General features: G+C 48.4%; 1 protein-coding gene across 1 annotated transcript in view; it reads left to right on the top strand.

The window, feature by feature from the left end:
- The window catches only part of LOC144146094 (uncharacterized), a 52,433-nt gene that overhangs the window by 29,051 nt on the left and 4,433 nt on the right, over window positions 1-18,949 (top strand). Inside the window, exons 3-5 of the mRNA XM_077678031.1 lie at window positions 8,838-9,048; window positions 15,296-15,475; window positions 18,351-18,400. Of these exons, the coding sequence (XP_077534157.1) occupies window positions 8,838-9,048; window positions 15,296-15,475; window positions 18,351-18,400 (441 nt within the window). The remainder of the gene's footprint in view (window positions 1-8,837; window positions 9,049-15,295; window positions 15,476-18,350; window positions 18,401-18,949) is intronic.

The following is an 18,949-nucleotide window of genomic DNA, read 5'->3' on the forward strand; positions in this document are numbered from 1 at the left end:
ATAGTTGAAGCTTGAGCCGGTTGGTGCAAAAGTTGGGACGAAGCGAAGACGAGACACACACAAGCGCTTTGTGCTTGTGTCGTCTTCGCTTCGTCCCGTTCATTGCGCTGCCCTCTACTCTTAAATCGGATGCCCTCTGCGTTAGGATTTTGGCAGAGCTTGGAAATGTTGTCCGCTGCGAAGTAATTCACGACAACTACTAGATATACGGCTTATGTCTATCTACGACGCTATTTTCCTGTTTATCGCACATTTCGTACCACCAGAAAAAAAAAAAAAAGCATTCGATAATAATTACTTATTTCGGACAGCTACAACTGCGGAACGATATTTTCGAGTAAAAAAATGCTACGGCAGCAGCCGCCGTTTCTTTCTTCCGAAGTTTGGTATTCTTGAATGGCTTTTGAGAAAATTCAAATTGCAGGGACGCATCTAATTACGTGAGCAGAAAGCATGAAATTTCAAAACGCGTTCAAAACAGTACCTGCGAGCGATGTTCCCGGTGCGTCACCTTAGCTACTTCAATGAAGTTCTGGAATTGATTCATTTTATGACATCGTGACGTATCAATAATTAGTTTTAGAATTCCTGTGTCACTGCTCATTATTACCTTTCCGCACGATGCGAACTCACGGACACACCACTAGAGATAAAGATTTGTAACTAGTGTTTCAACTAAGGGCTTCGCTTCCATATGAGTAATATTCTACATATATTTATTTATTTATTTATTTATAACTATCTCTAGGTTTCCTCGATAAGGCATTGAGTAAGGTAAGCTAAAAAAGACACAAGTACAAGTTTTAGCATGTGTAACAAGTAATGCGTGAACGGGGTATATAAAAATGAATGCTAAACATAAGAAACGCATAAAACAAACCTACACATAAATCACCCGCCGCGATGGCTCAGTGGCTAAGGCGTTGCGCTGCTGAGCACGAGGTCGCGGGTTCGATTCCCGGCCGCGGCGGCCGCTTTTCTGATGGAGGCGGAAAGCAAAAACGCCCGTGTGTACGAGATTTCGGCGCACGATAAAGATCCCCAGGTGGTCAAAATTAATCCGGAGCCCTCCACTACGGCGCGCCTCATCGCCTGCGTTGCGTCGGCGCGTTAAACCCTACAATCAATCAATCATACACATAAATGAGGATCTCACCTCATGGCAGAACAAAAACTGCAATTCACTGCACGGATATCGCGTCTGATGAATATTAAATTTTACTGCATTTCCTGCAAACGATGTCGATTGCATGAAGACTCCTAACCTTAGGTGGCTTCATTAATTTATGTTGCCGGTCGCCCTCCAAGCCCGTGGTAATCGCGAGAATTATTCGTTTTAAAAGTATTCACATATACTGTTTTCTTTTCCGTTTTTCTTGTTTTTCTAGAAATAAGAATTCCCGTTGCCAACACACCATTTACCACAGCAGAATGCCTTTGAGGCGATATAAGAATAACAAGGATACTGCGCTAACATGAGTGTTCACTGTATATGAACTCCGAAACGTATTGTAGAAAAATTCTGAATTTAAATCACCCCGAATATGTGTACTCCAGTTACAAGGCTGAATACAATCCGCGAATTGGAGTGAATTGGTAAACATTCATGTTGGATACACATAAAGAAGTGCGGGGGTCACGAGCAATAGCGTTAGGTCAAAAGGGGGAAATCTCCGCTTCACGTTTTATGAGGCGCACCACAGTGGATTCCTCCGGATTAATTTTGAACACCTGGGGATCTTTAAAGTGCGCCGAAATTCCGGACACACGGTCGTTCTTGCTGTTCGCTTCCACCAGAAAAGCGGCCGCCGCAGCAGGGAATCGAACCCGCGTTCTTGTGCTTAGCAGCGCAACGCCTAAGCCCCGCTTTACCCACACCCTCTCTTTTCGGAACCGGCTTCCGAAACAACGACAGCGAGCCGCCTCATGACAAATACATTTTTTAGGCGAAGCTCATTTGAATATATAGTGTTTTTTTTGTATTTTGCATGTATGCAAACAAAAAGTTACGTATCTGTAGAGTGAGGCGTTCTTTATCGTGGGGCGTTCGAAAAAAAATGTCCCGGTGTAGGCATTGTCAGTACACGGTCACCACCAATGTCACTCGCCGTTCTTGACCTCAAGCTTATGCGTCTCAGCACTCGATCCGCACCATCAGTAGACTAGTTAATATGATGCACCGTCTGCTCGTTCGCTAGAGTCAAAATAAAAGTGCGTGGATAAATGTATATGTCTTCCTTGAGGATGCCCATCGTCAACTTTCAACAGAAATTAAATTTGTTTACACCTTTCCGGTAAATTTGGCGCCACCTGCGTGTCACGTACCAAGACAAGCTTCGCTGGTAATCCACATTCACCTGGAATGTCTCGTGATTTTTCTTTTCGATTATTCCTCACAAAATTGGGAGCTATCAATCTACATTTAATCTACTATAACACTTACATGTTCCAGCGTGACCAATTCGACACTTATTGTTGCTGCAGACATACATTCTTACGCAGCAATATTACCACTCCAGGCATATCGGATAATCTAAAAAAAAAAACTGCGCGCAAATTAACGGGGACAAAAACACACGAAGACAGCACAGAAAACCCCGTTAATTTCCGCGCAGTTTTTTTTTAGATGCATTATTACCAACTCGCCCAAATCCCAACCCTTTTACATCGGATAACTTGGAAACCCGCTCAAAACATTTTAAAAGTGTAGCTTTTCTGTGTGGACTCAACACGCAAACCCTTCTGTCCGTCTGGGGTGCAGGATGTGCCAGACTTTCCTGCATGCGAAAATTGTAAGAATAAAAGGCCCTGAACCTTCGTGTTTTTTATTACAAGGGCACTCATATCGGCCTTCCTAGGGAAATCGAGAAAACGGCCGCAACAGCACTCAATTGTCGTCGTCATGATTCCACAGCTCAGACGACAAGGACAGAAAAAAAAAAACGCAAGAGAGGCGCTAAGTACGACCGGCGCATGCGATTCGCATGCGACTGATCTGCCAAAACCCGTCCTAACAATCAGTCGTAACGATCAGTCGCATGCGAATCGCATCCGCCGGTCGTTCACGTGTCTACCGCTTTAAACAAGTCCTCGCCAAAAACGAGCATCTGCAGCATCTGCGAGCTTCCAAAAAAAGTGAAAGGTATGACATGATGAAAAGTATGTCATATATGTGGGCTTTTGTTTCCGTTCCATGGATGTATTATATATACATGGTGGTTTCGTCAATAAACTTTCAGCGCCTGTTTGGCGGCCTTTCTTTTATCTTTTTACTGGCCTAAAATAACGTAAAATTACGAGCAACAACAGTTGTAATAAACACGTTCGATTTGCGTGCTTGCAACTCCCATGTTAACAACGGGCGCGGATTTTGCTGCCTCAAACGCTCGCTCGAATTCGTTTTCGTACCGAAACGACCTGTACCGAACCGTCCTGTACCAAAATGTCCTGTACCGAAACGTCCGTGTACCGAAAAGACCGCACCGAAACGCCCTGTACCGAAACGACCAGGACCCCCGAAATGTCCGTGCACCGAAATGTCCGTGCACCGAAAAGACCGTACCGAAACGCCCTGTACCGAAAAGACCTAGACCCCCGAAATGTCCGTGCACCGAAATGTCCGTCCACCGAATTGTCTGCGCCGAAATGTCCTACACTGAAATGTCCGGATCCCCATTTGACTAAAATGCCACCTTTGAGCTGACACACAACGTTTTTCAAAACCATTTGATTGAAATGCCGTTTGAGACAAAAGAGCACGACTATCGACCTTTAAAAATCTCCAAGGCCTTTGAAACGCGAAAGCTTGTACTCTCGCACCCAGTTTGTTAGTGCCGATTTGCAATTATTTGCGAGTAAAACTTTGTTATTAAAGAGCTCGGTCATAATCACTTTTCTTTTGTTTTTGTTTACTATCACTTGGTCGACTACTAGAAAGTAGCTTAGACTCCCAACACCAGTGGTACGAAAAAAAAAACTGCCTATGTTGTGCAAGTTTTGTGAGACGCGGGATGACGTGCCTGCGAATATCTCTAAAAGTTCGTATGCACACGTGCTTGTGGGGTCGCAAATGATCGTCATTCAGCGGAATCAATGGGAAATTGGGTAGGCCCATTACCAATTGGTTCATCTGTAGGACCCACACAACATGCAGTGAAGGTAAACTTTTGGCTGCGACCTGTCTGGTTGGGAGGCTACAAATGAAAAGCTATAATTACACTGCAAACAATGGTACAATAAATGGAGAAGCCGACGTTTCACAACCCGCTTTCTTTCTCAGGGGTGACTGGGGTCAGCCTGCTGCCGCGTCCGATAGCCTTTCAACGTGTTAGGTATCTCACAAAGCGCAGGCCATGCGCAGGCTGTCTAGCGCAGGCCATGCGTGTACACAAAAGTGAGAGTCCCAAGGCAGCGATTAAGGTATTGTGAAGTTGCGCCACCAAGTTTTCGTTCTCGACGATGGCCGTCCCGACGAAGTCGTTTCTGTGGCCGGGTGCATGGCAGTGCTATAGCTATACATGCACCATGAGCTGACATAATCTCTTTACTGCACAACAAAGAGCCACCGAAGAAGCCCCCGAGGACACAATGACCAGTCTCATTCGCCCCAGTGTCGCCCATCTCAAGGAACAGGCTTGCTCCCTGCACCCTTCCGCGCGTCGCCGTCATACCTAAGGGCCTTAGTCATACCGATGGCGCCCCTTTCCAGGAATCGCTCCTTTTTCGCCCCGTTGGCCTCCGCGGCTTCAAGCCGGGTATAATAACACTTCCGACATTGTTGGATGCAGACGTCTCCTCGTCTGCTCCCAGTATAATAGGAAGGAGCTTTTAATCGGCTGGTGTGGCGAGAGCTGCAACAGTTGTCTATAAGCTTTCGGCGCCCACTTTGCACAGTGGAAAAGCACAAATGGCACCCCCGACATAGGAGGCTGGTTCTCCAGCAACAACCCCCCCCCCCCCCTCCCTGGTCAATCCCCTTAGCAACGCCACTGTAAGTGCGATCGCTGATTATTTTTGAGTAGAACCAGAGTCCTTCAATACACCGAATGCAACGACAACGGGGTGATAGAGAATATCAGGAAAGGCGAATGCACACGTGCTTTAATTAAAAGGCACTTTGGTTTCTTTCAGTTTTATTTTTTTCGTGACGGTTGAGGGGCTCATTAAACGCGGAAAGTTTGGTCTCTCTCTTGGTCTGTTTGTCAGCCTGTCTTTCTGTTCTTCGATTCAGCCGCCCGGCCAAAGTTAATGCAGAGGAGAGTTCTAAACAATTAAGTCCGCTGGCAATGTCAATACTTGTGATTATTGTTGAGCCGAAACAAAACATTAGGCATATTTGAAATAAAACATCAATACATAACATATATTTGCATTGTTCCTGAGAAAAATTCCAAATGAGTAGTCCTTGAGAAGTTAATTATCTGTACGTATGCTGCAGAAAACATTATTACAAAGAATTTCCAACTTCTGATTAAACAAACAATGCAAACCCGCCGCAGCCCCTGCTAACAACGAAGCCGGGACGGAAGTGTGCGGCGATAAAAAGAGAGAGAGAGAGAGAGTAATTTATTGCATGGAAAGAAAACACAGAGAGGTCGGCCTGATCGTATAGTCTCTGACCTGCTACTTTGTGTGGGGGTGGGCAAGGGGGAAAGAGCATAGATGGAGAGGGTGATAGGTATGACGAATATAATAGGTACCTTCCGTAATGCATTTCTAAAAACGCCTTATTAAGCACTTGCGTTATAAAAAAAAACCAACGCATACAAATGCGGAATGCCGAGAAATTGCCCTACATCATTTAGCGGTCTAAAAAGGCACAGGTTCCCGCGCAGTGGCCCTCATTTCCGCAGCCTTTGTCGTAGGGGATCCGCAAAGTGTAAAAATAAAATAGTTACTCTCACTGATTTTTGAAAAAAAAAGCGATAATTAGTCGTCAAAACACGACCGAGGAAATACGGTGATACTGTCACTGATTTGTTATATAAAATACTTAATAAGTCGCTACAAAAAGAATAATGAACAATTGGGTTTTATAAATGCTACAAATATCCCAGCTAATATTCAACAAATAAACGGAAGTTTTTTTTGGCAAGGCCGCACAACCAACTGCTGGCCTGAAATAACGCAGAACTGCGAACAAGAACATCTGTAATAATTAGGTACGAATTGCGTGCTCGCAACCACCACGTAAACAACGCGCGCAGCCTACAGCGCATGCCGGAATTCGCCTTTGTACCGAAACACCCGTGTCCCGAAAGGTCCGTGTCCCGAAACGCCCGTGTCCCGAAAGGTCTGTGCGCCGGAAAGAGCGTACCGAAACGCACTGTACCGAAACGTCCTGCACCGAAAAGACCGCAGCCGAGCGGGGCGGCTGCCGGCGGCCCGCCGCCGGCAGCCGACCGCGGAGGCTATGGGGGCTGTAGAGGATGCCGGCCACTACGAGAGAGGGCACCACACGTTCCCACTCTCTAACCTGGCATCAGACTCCAGACAAAAAGTGCCCAGTAACATTTTTCTGTGAACCAATCACGTGGAATTTTATGGCGTCTTGAAGTTAACATACTGTAGTACTCAAATCCGGGAGAGCAATTGGATATCTGATCTTGCAGCTACACAGTGCTCGATTTAGGAGAGCCAAGTGGTCCATTTTTCAGAGACTGCCCATAGACGCCATTGACAAAAAGTTATATGCCCAGGTAACACGCATCGTTCGAGTTACATGATTGAAAATATACAGTAATGGAGAGTGAAAGCTGTTCTGCATACAACCGGGAGAGCAATTAGCTCACTGGTTTGGGTAAGGAGCTATTGATTTTTCATTTTTCGCTCCCTTCAGTTACGGAGCGTCGCGCCGCCACACGCCGACAGAAGGCGCTGCTTTCCGCGGAGGCGCTTGGGCAGGCTGCTGCTGCTGATTATGCTGATAAATAAACTTTATGAAACAGCGAGGTGCTGGTGCTGGGGGCGCCACCTGGTGAGAAGAGTTTTGGAGTGTTCCAGCCATCCTCGCCCTCTTCGTCAATGTGCTTGTTGGAGAGTTCAAGGCTAGTCAGCAGCTACATACACAATTGATAGGAGGGATTATGGAACTTTTTCTTGAAAGACACAAAGTGCATAATTTTTAGCGCTTTGTGAAGACAAAAGGGTAGCTTCCGGTTCAGCCGCCGACGTGAGAAAGCACAAGACGTTGCGGTGATGTCGGGACCTATTCGATGAACACAGTGTGCGCTGTGCGCCTAATTAACGCCAGCGGTGCGCACTTAAGAGAGGGCAGGAAGTGGAGTCAATGCGTTGTTGTTTGACCGATAATGAAAGTAACCTGCTCCTATCGAGCAGCCATAGACCTGACCACTAGTTAATGCACTACGGGCCACCTAACTAGCAGGCAGAAAGGACAGCCTTGTAATATAGTTCTCTCTCTCTCTCTCTCTCTCTCTCTATCTCTCTCTCTCTCTCTCTCTCTCTCTCTCTCTCTCTCTCTCTTGTTTGCTCGGCGTGCAAAATTTCACGAACTGTTGCGAGAAAGCCTTAACCACGCAGGTGAGGGAGAACAAGAAAATCAGTGACATTCCACTCTGCGAATGTGGATGACCCGCAGAGCTGTCCGTGGGTTATTGGTTGGGAACAAATTCCCGCTCGAACCGCTCCGTCACGACGGGGAAGCGTTCGGTGGGGTTGTACCCACGCTGACTTTTTTGCTTTACGCCTCGAGGTATTCGGAGTCCCGACGGGCATCGCGCTGTCTCTTGTCAATCGCGGCCCGATCGTCGTCGGTGGCCTCTTTCTTCCGCATTCGCCCCCACTGTGACATATATTTAGGGGCGAAGCACCTTAGGACCTCACTCTGTCCGGGGCTTGCCGTCCGTGTACACAGTGTTGCGCATGCGCGAAGAGCATTGGATTGGATTGGATTTAAATGTATTGAATCGGATTGGATTTGGATTGGATTGAAATTAATTGTAATAAATTGAACTGTATCAAATTGGACTGCATTGGAATTGCATATACTGTACACCCGCGTTGTCACTCATTTACATGCGCGAGTGGGCGATGCCACGGGTGATTTGCGGTAAGAACGATCCCCAGTGCTTCGCCCACTCGTCAAGCATCACTTCGTGGAGATGCGTGAATTTTTTTTGTTTATGAGCAGGCTTCCCTGTACCACGAAAAATGTGCAAAGGCCATATTACAAAAACCAAGCTTACAACGAGCCTTTTAAAGTCGTCTTCATTTGCAAACACATGTGCATTGCCTGAAAGACACATCTCCAGGGACAATATACGCCATCGTGTATCAAACGATGGAGCGGCGAAGGTGAAGAGTGGTCCGAAAGAAGAGGGGTGCCGAAGTCAGGAGAAGGGAATAACTTTTCTCGTCGACGCGTGCAAAAAAGGGGAGAGTTACCCTATAGTAGTTCCGCCGTAATAGCCTGAGCATACTCGCAAATCAATAACAACAACCCGATTTTCATTTTCGCTTTTTAGCCGTACACCAATCCGCACCGCACCCACCTCCATGCCATATATTCAACGGTGTATCAAGCCACCTGCAACTACTGCCCATCACTCGACACCCTATACTATCAGATATAGCAGTGCCAGCAAACGCCATGTCTACAACCCATTCCCAATTGCACCATTCAACAGTGGACGGAGCGGTTTGCCAGCAAAGACTTTGCGATGTAGCTTTACCTGCTCAACAGAACCCCCGTAGCGAGTCATAGCCAGGGTATCACTGACTGAGGATTTCCTCCATGGGGCGGTGCCCTAACAGGAGCACCTGCTGTTCATTACTGATTTTATTCATCCATTCAACCAACTGCCTTCTTCACGCAGGCACAACACCATCGGAAAAGCCACCAACAGAGCAGCCATCAACAGAGCAGCCATCCACCGTGACGAGTACAACGCGAGTCGCAGTGGACAGCCCCAAGAGCCCCGGCCACACCTGCGGAGCACCGTGCAACGAATCTTTTCCGGTTCCGGTGTGCGGGTCCAACGGCCGCGTCTACAACAGCGAGTGCGCCCTGGTTAACGCCAACTGCCGGTAGGTGGCGTCAGAGTCTTTATTAAAGCCTGTTATGTACTTAAATCTGGAAGGCATTTACACGTGACCTCAGAACGAGTTACCGTCAATACTCGTTATAACTAGCTCCTCGAGGCAGAAAACTGGCTTCGTCATAAGGAATCGCTTGTTAAAATCGGAGATAAGTAGCTCTTTATGCAGTGAGTGGCGACCGTGATAAACTCCGAGTAATGCGAAACTCCGAATGCAGCGTTTTCGTTATAAGGAGGATTTACTGCGTAAGAGGCTATTTTTTTGCCTAGGAAGCAGATTCCCCCCTCTCAATCGCAGCGCGCTACACTGTGTAGAAAAAAAACAAAAAGAACACGAAAGAAATTATCGCAGCTCGGAAACGTAAAAAATGCCAGCGATTTTTTGTTTGAACCAGAGAGAGAGAGAGAGAGAGAGAGAGAGAGAGAGAGAAGGCAGGAGGAAGGGGGCTCATTGAAACACTGGGAGGTTTGCCGATTACGACTTTCTGGGAACAAAATAACTGAAAAACGGACCGAGTAGGCACCAGGAAATTAAAAGCGGGGTGCATAAAAACTGGATAAGCATTGAATCCACTTGTTCAAATGGTGCTATTTGCTGTATCCTTTCCGTTTCTGTGGGTAGGAACTTCTTCCTAAACAACGTCACCTGATAATGGTCACGCGGATGATTATTGCTCCTGTTTACAAACAGGTACAAACGTAACTTTAATTTCATTCGTTTTAGTTTTGAAACGATCTGCGAACTCTGCGGTGCCTCTCTTTTTCTTGGTGAGAGGTACAGGCTGCTGTAAGCGCTTTTTACTCATCGCCTAACTAAGTTACGTCTATGATCACCAATAAAGTTGCCGCAATTTTAATCAGTTTGTGTTGACGTAAGTTTCGTAAAAACTTGTATCCGCTACGGTTTCTACAAGTGCTAGCGCTGCCATAAAATTGTCAACTGTAATATATCACAATACGCTTCGGGGGAAACAAATCGAATAAAATCAAATCAAATCTTTATTTTTCAAAGATAAAATATCGACCGTTTTCTAGCTAAAAGTTGTAAAGCTTCTTTACAAAGGCCAGGAAACCGTTCCTTAACAAAGCAGCCAAGGGAAACGTGCAAGAAACAGAAAACATTCCATCAGGCAAATAAAAAGTGGAAAAGAACGGAACAAATTAATTACTTGTTACGCGAAAAAACGAAGAAGGAAGAGAATACAGAATTGCGAGAAAAGTTAAAGGGGCCCTGAAAGGCGTTTTGAGCACACTAAATGAAGAAGCGCAATCGTTAGATTGGGTCGTCAACGTCATCTGTGCCAAGTATTACTCTTTTACGCGCAGCGGAAAGCTCACACTTTTGTTGCAAAGTTTGTCGCTTTGTTTTCACCCTTCCCTTCGTGTTTTTAGACGCCGCCATCTTCACATGTCTACATCATCGATTCCCAGATGTTCGTCATGAGCTAGACATTCTGCTATTGGGCGGCTTTTTCACGCACTTCCGGCAAAGGGATGAGTCGTCTGCTCAGCATCGGCTCGCCGGCTGATCTGCCAGCGGAGTTCCGGAGTGCTTGGACATTTTACGACAAATGAAACAAGTGTAAACAAACGCTTAACCGTTTATATTGAATGCAACACGGCCATAACACGACATGGATATTCTCTTACCTGAGTACGTTCCATAAAGAAAGCGTTGAAGCCCCGTGGCACTACTTTCGCGCAATCGCAGAGAACGTCCTGAGCCGAAGGCCCGGGTTTGACGCATACATTTTATTCAACTTCAAAACAATCCAGAGATGCGTTTCGAACGAACACAACGTCACAACATGCGTTGCTAGTCTTAACCGCGATTGACAGACGATGGGTTTCATCCTCCTGCCCGTCGTAAATTCGGCACTCACCTCGCGCGCGGTTTGCGGGGACGAACCGCAAGTCACTCAACTCTGGCACACAAGCCGAGATGGCTTTTAGCCACGCACACTGCACATACCCCATGCGAGGATGAGTCGTACGTCGCACGAGAAAGATAATCCAGACCATGGGAAGTACTATGCACCCGCAGAAGCACAGAAGCACAACGTCGCATTTCATCGCGAAACAAAGGCGTCCACAACACACACATCATCGCCTCCTGTAATATCAAACGCATCTCGCACTTCCCAATGGGAGTGAGTGGTACGCCTGCAGTGCCCACATGTCGCGAGGTGGGGCCCTGAGCTGAACCGGGATCACGCAACCGTAACTGACTTCTGGAGCGGTTTGTGCCTTGTTGCCAAGGCAACCGATGTTTGAGATTGTCAAATAAATGGCGCTCGCTCCAGCACTAGAAAGCTCAGAGCCGCGCCGGAGCATGTTTTGCCAACGTTGCCGCTCTTCACCACGCGTCGCCCCAAGCTGAACTGGTCACATGATTGAAGCGTTTTGTGCACGGGTTCTGTATCGGTTTAAAATGTCTTTTTCACATGCCGCTGGCAGGAATTACCACCGCCGCAAAATAAGACCCGGCACCAGCGGGTCCATATCTGATACGGCGCTTTTTGGATAAACAATGCGCGGTCCATGAAAGGGACCTAGCGCACGATCCTCCCCGAGCGGCTGCGAGTTCGTCGCCGATAAAAAGTCGCGTGCCGCCGATAGCAACTCCAGCAACGTACAGCGCGAAAGGGCATGGCCAGGGCGCCGCACAAATGCAGCCAGATTTTTCGTTCGCTTTTCCAGCCTTGAGCGGAGTGCGGGATTTATGGTGTCAACAAAGCTTGCCCGTAGCAGACGGCAGTCTAGGAGCGCCATAGCGGAAGTACGTCATCGCGGAGGAGCGCAGCATCATGGGAGGGAAGGCTTGCGCGCCGTCAACAGCGAAAGGAGGAGAAAACGCGGCGCGACGATAATGCGCGGTTTTTGATTTACGATTTCTCAGCTAATACTCATCGATTTACCAAAATTATTGCGGGAGGAGATTGCTAATACATTGCTTTATTTGGGTACATGTACATCCATGCATCGGCGGAAGGTATTTCAGGACCCCTTTAAGTTACAGGTTTGATGAAAAAAGGAAAAGAAAGAATAAAAGAAAGGAAACAGAAATATGCGCGCTTCAAATGATATCTGTAACAATGCACAGCGTCAATAACAATGTTCTGAAAATACGCGGCGTCAATCGTAATCATAACACACCTTTATGTAATGCTGCAGAAAGTACAGAAACAAGATATAGTCATATCACAACAGCGTTATATATTGACTCACAACTATCGAGCCTGATATGTATTTTTTTTTTGCAATACTAGATTATACGAATTCGCTGGGGCTACGCAAAATCTTTGTATCATCCCGAATTCGTATGAGCCATAACAAGCACAGATAAACATGAAAATTAACAAACCTTATAAAACGCAACTACTGTGGGCTGAAAAAGTTAAAGCCATTCCATTCAATGTGAAAGCAGACGGAAGTGCAGAGCAGTGATTCGCCATAATGGGCTGTAGCGCCGATATCCGCCGACTGCTACCACCCATCACACCGTTCGCCGCCCTGTCTCACTCCTCTCTTGATGAATGGAACGGAGGTTTGTCGAATGGAATTCAAATTTTGCGCCTTCACGGTGCTCGCGCGCTGCCTGCCTGAAACTGCGCCAGCGGGAGTTCTGTTCTTTTAAATGCGAATGCATTTATTAGTCGGGGGTTGTCTTGCGTCCATCGAGCGGCGTGCGCCTGCATTCCTCCAGCGCGAGCGCACGTGAGCGCGCGCCTCGTAGTTCTGCCTTCGTCGTCGTCGTCGTCGTAAATGCGAATGCATTTCTTAGTCGGGGGTTGTCGTGCTCCGTCGGCGTGCGCCCGCAGGTGTTATCTCTCCGCGCTCAATGCCGAACGCATGCGCTTGAAGCGAGCTGTACTAGTTTGCTCGAAGCGGCAACGACGGCGAGTGTTAGTCTCGTGTCTAACGTGTATGGGAACTTGATATCGCATGCCGTTGCCACGTCTCCCGTTCGAGACACGTCTCCGTACAAGGACTTGTACACCCTTGCCTACACCGGAGACGGAGTCTTTGTGGTGACCGTGTACCTCGCGCCCAACCTCGCTCGAGACGCCGTTGCCGCGCAGCTGGACACGGCTATGGAAAGTGTGCGCGTGCGCTCCAAACCCTCTGACCCCATAGTCTTGGTTGGCGACTTCAACGTTGACGTGCGCAAGAAGAGTGGCGAGTGGCTGGTCGAGTACATGCAGACCAGGCACTCTCATTGTCTCTCTGCCGGCGTCGACATGTGCCCCACTACCATTCACGGGAGTTGCATTGATCTGGTCTTTACGCGAAACTGTGACGCGCGTACGCTTCTCAAAGACCCTTTGACCGTGCACTTTAGCGATCACAAGGCAGTGATTGTGGCCGTCAGGTACAACGATAACACAAACAGGTGCTGATGAATAAATGATTACGTTCACACTCTCGTCATTAATTACGCCTTTACTCGCAACACACTCATCGGTGCACCCAATGCATTCGCATTTCTGCACGATTCCCTTCGGGGAGGTGCGGGGGAATTTTTTGTGCTTGCTTTTTTCCTCCCGCACGTGCCGGCGTTGCACTGCCACTTTTTAGGGCGCAGCCCTTTGGCGGCCGTCGCAGGGCTGAGCCGCGTTGTCGGCGTAACCGAGTGAACGATGGCATGGCCGACAAGTGAAAGAAAACGCGAACGATGAAAGAAAGCAAAGGAGGACAGTGTCGCGAAATTGGGAGGGGAGGGAGGTTCACCGTGGCGGCGCGAGCCAGCGCTCTCTGAAAGTGTGCGGTGGGGGAGGGGAGGGGGCAGTATGCTGTGCCCACACGAGGCACTCGATGGCGCGACGCTTGGCGAAAACGTGAGGGGGGCGTGCGCGTGATTATGATGTGCGTTCACTTTAAACGGAGCTCGCGGTCCCTTCCTGAGACGTACTTCGCGCCACCGCCGCAAACGCTCACAATACCCGTCGAGAGAACCCACGTGTGAGTGCTGCCTCAGCGCCCTGCTGCTGCTCTCAAATATCACATTAGGGAGTACCGTGATCGCAGCCAATTTTTTTTTTTCGCTTATAAAAACCAACCCAACCAGCATACCTAACTAAATGAACGCGGGTGCTGGCGGTTAATTACGCATATTTTGCTTAAAATATGCCTGCAGTTTTGTTAGCGCTAAACAACGAGGAGGTATATGACAAGCGCCAGCAGTTCATTAGTTTCGAACGGTTACGGCTTTGTAAACCGCTTGGTTTTCGAAGCATCTGAGGGACGCCGCTACGACGGGTCTCCGCTACGACGGTACGCCGTGGGGCTCTGCTTGGGTCCAGCTAGAGAGCTACGACGACAAGACGAGCCCCTAACGTCCTCTACCCTTAAAAGTCTGTAATGCTCTTCTGTACTTTCCTGCCTTCCGTGTCCGTGAGGAATTTCGCCTGCAAACGCGTAAAACCGTGTCGTGGTTTCGTCGCCCACGCTGCCGGCACATTTACGGTGCGTCGCAAAACGTCGAGAGCGGGGTTTTCTGACGTCCACGGCAGTTCGTCACACAGACCGGCATCTTCACCATCACATCCAGTCGCAATTTCACTGGCTTCTTCCACCAATTCTTCAATAGACCTTAGGCCGCAGGTCGCAACATTGTCGTCCGCGGTGACAATATCTTCAAGCAGAAGATTTAGTTCTGAAATTACCCCAGCCCGCAATATCCGAAGCCTGCCGCGCCGCCCGCTCGCGAGCGCAGGCTGTTCACGCGTTCGTATCAACCGTGGAGGCTTCAGAAACTATTCATGTGAACACGAATGATAGCGTACAACGTAATCCATCCGAAGCAACCCTGAAATTCCTATCATCGCGAAGTTCGGATCAACCGTAATCGTGTCATCGAAATTCTACTTACAAAAGTGGGTGTAAACATACAACAAATATATTTATAGTTTACTATACATACTGATGGCTATTACCCGTACAATTAAAACGATAAGTTTTCAATAAGTACCACGCGAACAAATAGCCACGTCGTTCTGCTCTTTATTTTTCGCGTCGTTTTTCTTTCATTACCGCTCCACAGTTGTCCTTCACTTGTCGCCGAAAAGAGTGTCTTCGCCGCAAGAAGAGGTATATTGAGGTGAAGCCACCACGACGAATTGCCAAACGTTGGCTCTTTCAGCCCTATCGATTGGATTAAGTTGGATCTCAGGAATCCGGTTTGTCGTAGAGTAAATTTTCTATTTCACATCATTTTTTGCTTTCTTTCACTGCAGGCAGCTGCTCAGGCGACGGTCATCTAAGCGGCTGACCCCCGCGCACGTGGTCGACTGGGAGCGCTGCCGGGGCAGGCACCCCCTCTGCCCGGACAAGTGCCTCGACATCTACGACCCGGTCTGCGGAAAGGATGGCAAGCTGTACCCGAACCTGTGCATCATGCAGCGCCGGAACTGCGGGTACGCATACAACGCTCTCGCCGTTAGAGCTGTCCTCCTCTTACGCAATGTGTTTTACACTGAAAACGAACATGCGACTGCTGCTCTAATACAACGTCGCGTTGTAACCATTGTACAAGCAGCCGCTGTGAGTCGGCGACAGCGCCACAATGTTTTAGCTTAACTGGCCCGGCATAGAGGAGGGACGTGAGCTATCGGCCATTAATTCCTGCGTTGGCAATAACCTGTGCCACATTGGAGACGGCGCTGGTACGTAACCCTGCAGCTGGGGGAGTGCACCTAGGTTTACTGATCGCTGTAGGCAAGCTTTCCGCTTGCGTTTCGTACACCTTGGGTGATTTCTCGATGTTCAGCAACACTAACAAATCAACAAGATCCCGCGTTTTCTGCGCAGTAATTACTTCTTGTGGCGTCTTAAATGGCATCGGGGTCACATCGTACGTTGGTGGAGGTAGGGATTACTTGGATAACTGCTTAGCCGTTTTTTTTTATTGTTTTTTTACGCTGTGTGGACCGTAAGCTCCACAAATCGAGTGACCGTTGCAGTGCTTCGTGTAATGAAAGCAGCGCAATACGTACCACGGCCGTAAATCTTCTAAACATGATGCAAAAATGCATAGCAATGAAAGAACAAAAGAGACGAAAGAAAGTTCTGGGGTTGGAGGATTCGAACCTAGGAATTCTGTTCACGAGCGCGAGGCGGTACCTTGTCGCCACCAAGCCCGACGAGATTGCCTCTTGAACAGAGGCTTGACAAGACGAACACTCGAGTGACCAATATCCCAGCGGTGATTTCGTCCTATGTAAATCGTATGAGATCACACGGGACGCTCTTCCTCCGTGGCACCGGATTTGCATTTCCAGAGGGAACCACATAGCCCCACCTCAGGTACACCTGCGAGTGCGTCCGACGGTACTGTAGCGTCATCCACTGGCTAAGTACGCCGTGCCTTTCTTTAGCCTCTGGGCATCGGGTACGTCCGACGTAAAGTCCTTTCATCGGAGAAGGGACATCGGACATACCGTAAGATTTTCGAAGTCGGCGAACGTCCGACGTACCTGTCTTTAATTTTCACTGACGTCGGACGTAACTTCCATCACTTACAGGTTAAGCCAGACGTAACTCAAGACACGGGCATAATAAAGTTCCGCCGGACGTAACTCTAGCTTTCAATTCTGGGTTCCGTCGGACGTAACTCTAGACACTGCGTTTACAAAAAGCGAGCGCCTGCAATGATTTGTGAAACCTTTATTAACTATTAATAAAACACACTTTTAATCCTTATGCGGGCCTTTTTAAACGACATACCTTATTGCCGGTGGCATTGCTTTATATCTTATATGAAGAAGTTTTAAAGCATTGAAATTCATGAATTCCGCGCCTTTTCTGCTTTGCCTTGCATAATGATTTCTCTGGGCTAGAAATAGCGTGCATAGCTGATATTATTCTTTCACTTGCGCAATTTACATACCAGGGGCTGCTCTTTCATACTCGGTTCTTTTTTCTTTGCACCTATTTAACCAGAAAACAGCCCTAACTGTTTCTACATCTGCTGTGGGCGCCCTAAGACTAACGGTGCAGATAAAAAAAGAGGCACCTTTAACTCGCAAAGATACGAGCCGTGAAGAATAGCTGTAGCGCTAAACTGCTACGTCTAAAGCATCTGGGTATTGTGCACACATGACATGTAGATAATAAATAACAAGGTCAACAGAGGCGCAGGCACCTATGCACGCAACTGAAGGCGGATCTACAGTATACGTTGGGTGTGCGTGCGTGCGTGAGTGCGTGAGTGCGTGATTGAGAGTGAGTGAGTGAGTGAGTGAGTGAGTGAGTGAGTGAGTGAGTGAGTGAGTGAGTGAGTGAGTGAGTGAGTGAGTGAGTGAGTGAGTGAGCGAGCGAGCGATTTAGTGGGTGGGGGAGTGAGTGAGTGAGTGAGTAGGTGAGTGAGTGAGTGAGCAGAATAGACCTAGTGAGTAAGCGGAGTAGACCGAGTGGGTGGGTGAGCGCAGTAGAGCTAGCGAGCGAGCAAGTGAGTAAGTGAGTGAGCGAGTGAGTGAGTGAGCGAGTGAGCGGAGTAGAGCGAGAGAGCGAGTGAGCGGAGTAGAGCGAGTGAGCGAGTTAGTGAGTGAGTGAGTGAGTGAGTGAGTGAGTGAGTGAGTGAGTGAGTGAGTGAGTGAGTGAGTGAGTGAGTGAGTGAGCGAGCGAGCGAGCGATTTAGTGGGTGGGGGAGTGAGTGAGTGAGCGAGCGAGCGATTTAGTGGGTGGGGGAGTGAGTGAGTGAGTAGGTGAGTGAGTGAGTGAGCAGAATAGACCTAGTGAGTAAGCGGAGTAGACCGAGTGGGTGGGTGAGCGCAGTAGAGCTAGCGAGCGAGCAAGTGAGTAAGTGAGTGAGCGAGTGAGTGAGTGAGCGAGTGAGCGGAGTAGAGCGAGAGAGCGAGTGAGCGGAGTAGAGCGAGTGAGCGAGTGAGTGAGTGAGTGAGTGAGTGAGTGAGTGAGTGAGTGAGTGAATGAGTGAGTGAGCGGAGTAGAGCGAGTGAGCGAGTGAGTGAGTGAGTGAGCGAGTGAGTGAGTGAGCGAGTGAGCGGAGTAGAGCGAGAGAGCGAGTGAGCGGAGTAGAGCGAGTGAGTGAGTGAGTGAGTGAGTGAGTGAGTGAGTGAGTGAGTGAGTGAGCGGAGTAGAGCGAGTGAGCGAGTGAGTGAGTGAGTGAGTGAGTGAGTGAGTGAGTGAGTGAGTGAGTGAGTGAGTGAGTGAGTGAGTGAGTGAGTGAGTGAGTGAGTGAGTGAGTGAGTGAGTGAGTGTTGCTCAGTCTCCTCTCTCGATAGTGATTGGTGTCGACAGATCCGTTTACAATTCGTTGTTATCTGATCGCAGGAAAGTTGTCGGGACGCAGACCTTGGCCATCTGCATAGCAAGCGCCAGAGGTGAGCATTCATTCTCCTGTTTATTTGCCTTCTTGCCTTGCTTTCTTAACGCTTTGGCCCTGGACGGCACTAACCACAGGGGAAGTTGTTTTCATGAGCGTGCCTGTCTGACCGCGTGCCTGCTCCTCCCGGTTGCTGGAGGGCCGGAGTGCCAAGTGCCTATAGGGTTCTTTCTCTACGTTCGTGACGGGTCTCCCCAAAGCATTGAGGGGTTCACACAGGTAGCGAAAAACGGTGCGACACTGTAACGACGCTTCAAGTGCAGCAACTTGCTTGTGCAGGCACCGATCTCTTCTCCCTTTCTCTTTTTTACCTTATTCTAATTAGCTGCACCTCGAGAATACTCGGACACTTCGGACACCCGTCGCGTAATAGAGTACTATCTCTCTCTCTACCTCTTCCTCTCTTCCTCGTGAATTTCCTTTACTTTCGCAGCTTTCTTCCACATTTGTATTATTTGTCTACCAGATTTTTCAAGCAGAACTTGAGCAACCTAAACACGCATTTGACCATTTTACCTCCTTTTAGTTCGGGTAATCTAGTAAATTT

The sequence above is a fragment of the Haemaphysalis longicornis genome, unplaced genomic scaffold (assembly GCF_048455015.1).
Source record: "Haemaphysalis longicornis isolate Haplotype H1 unplaced genomic scaffold, Haemaphysalis longicornis Haplotype H1 scaffold_7, whole genome shotgun sequence".
Classification (NCBI taxonomy): Eukaryota; Metazoa; Arthropoda; class Arachnida; order Ixodida; family Ixodidae; genus Haemaphysalis; species Haemaphysalis longicornis.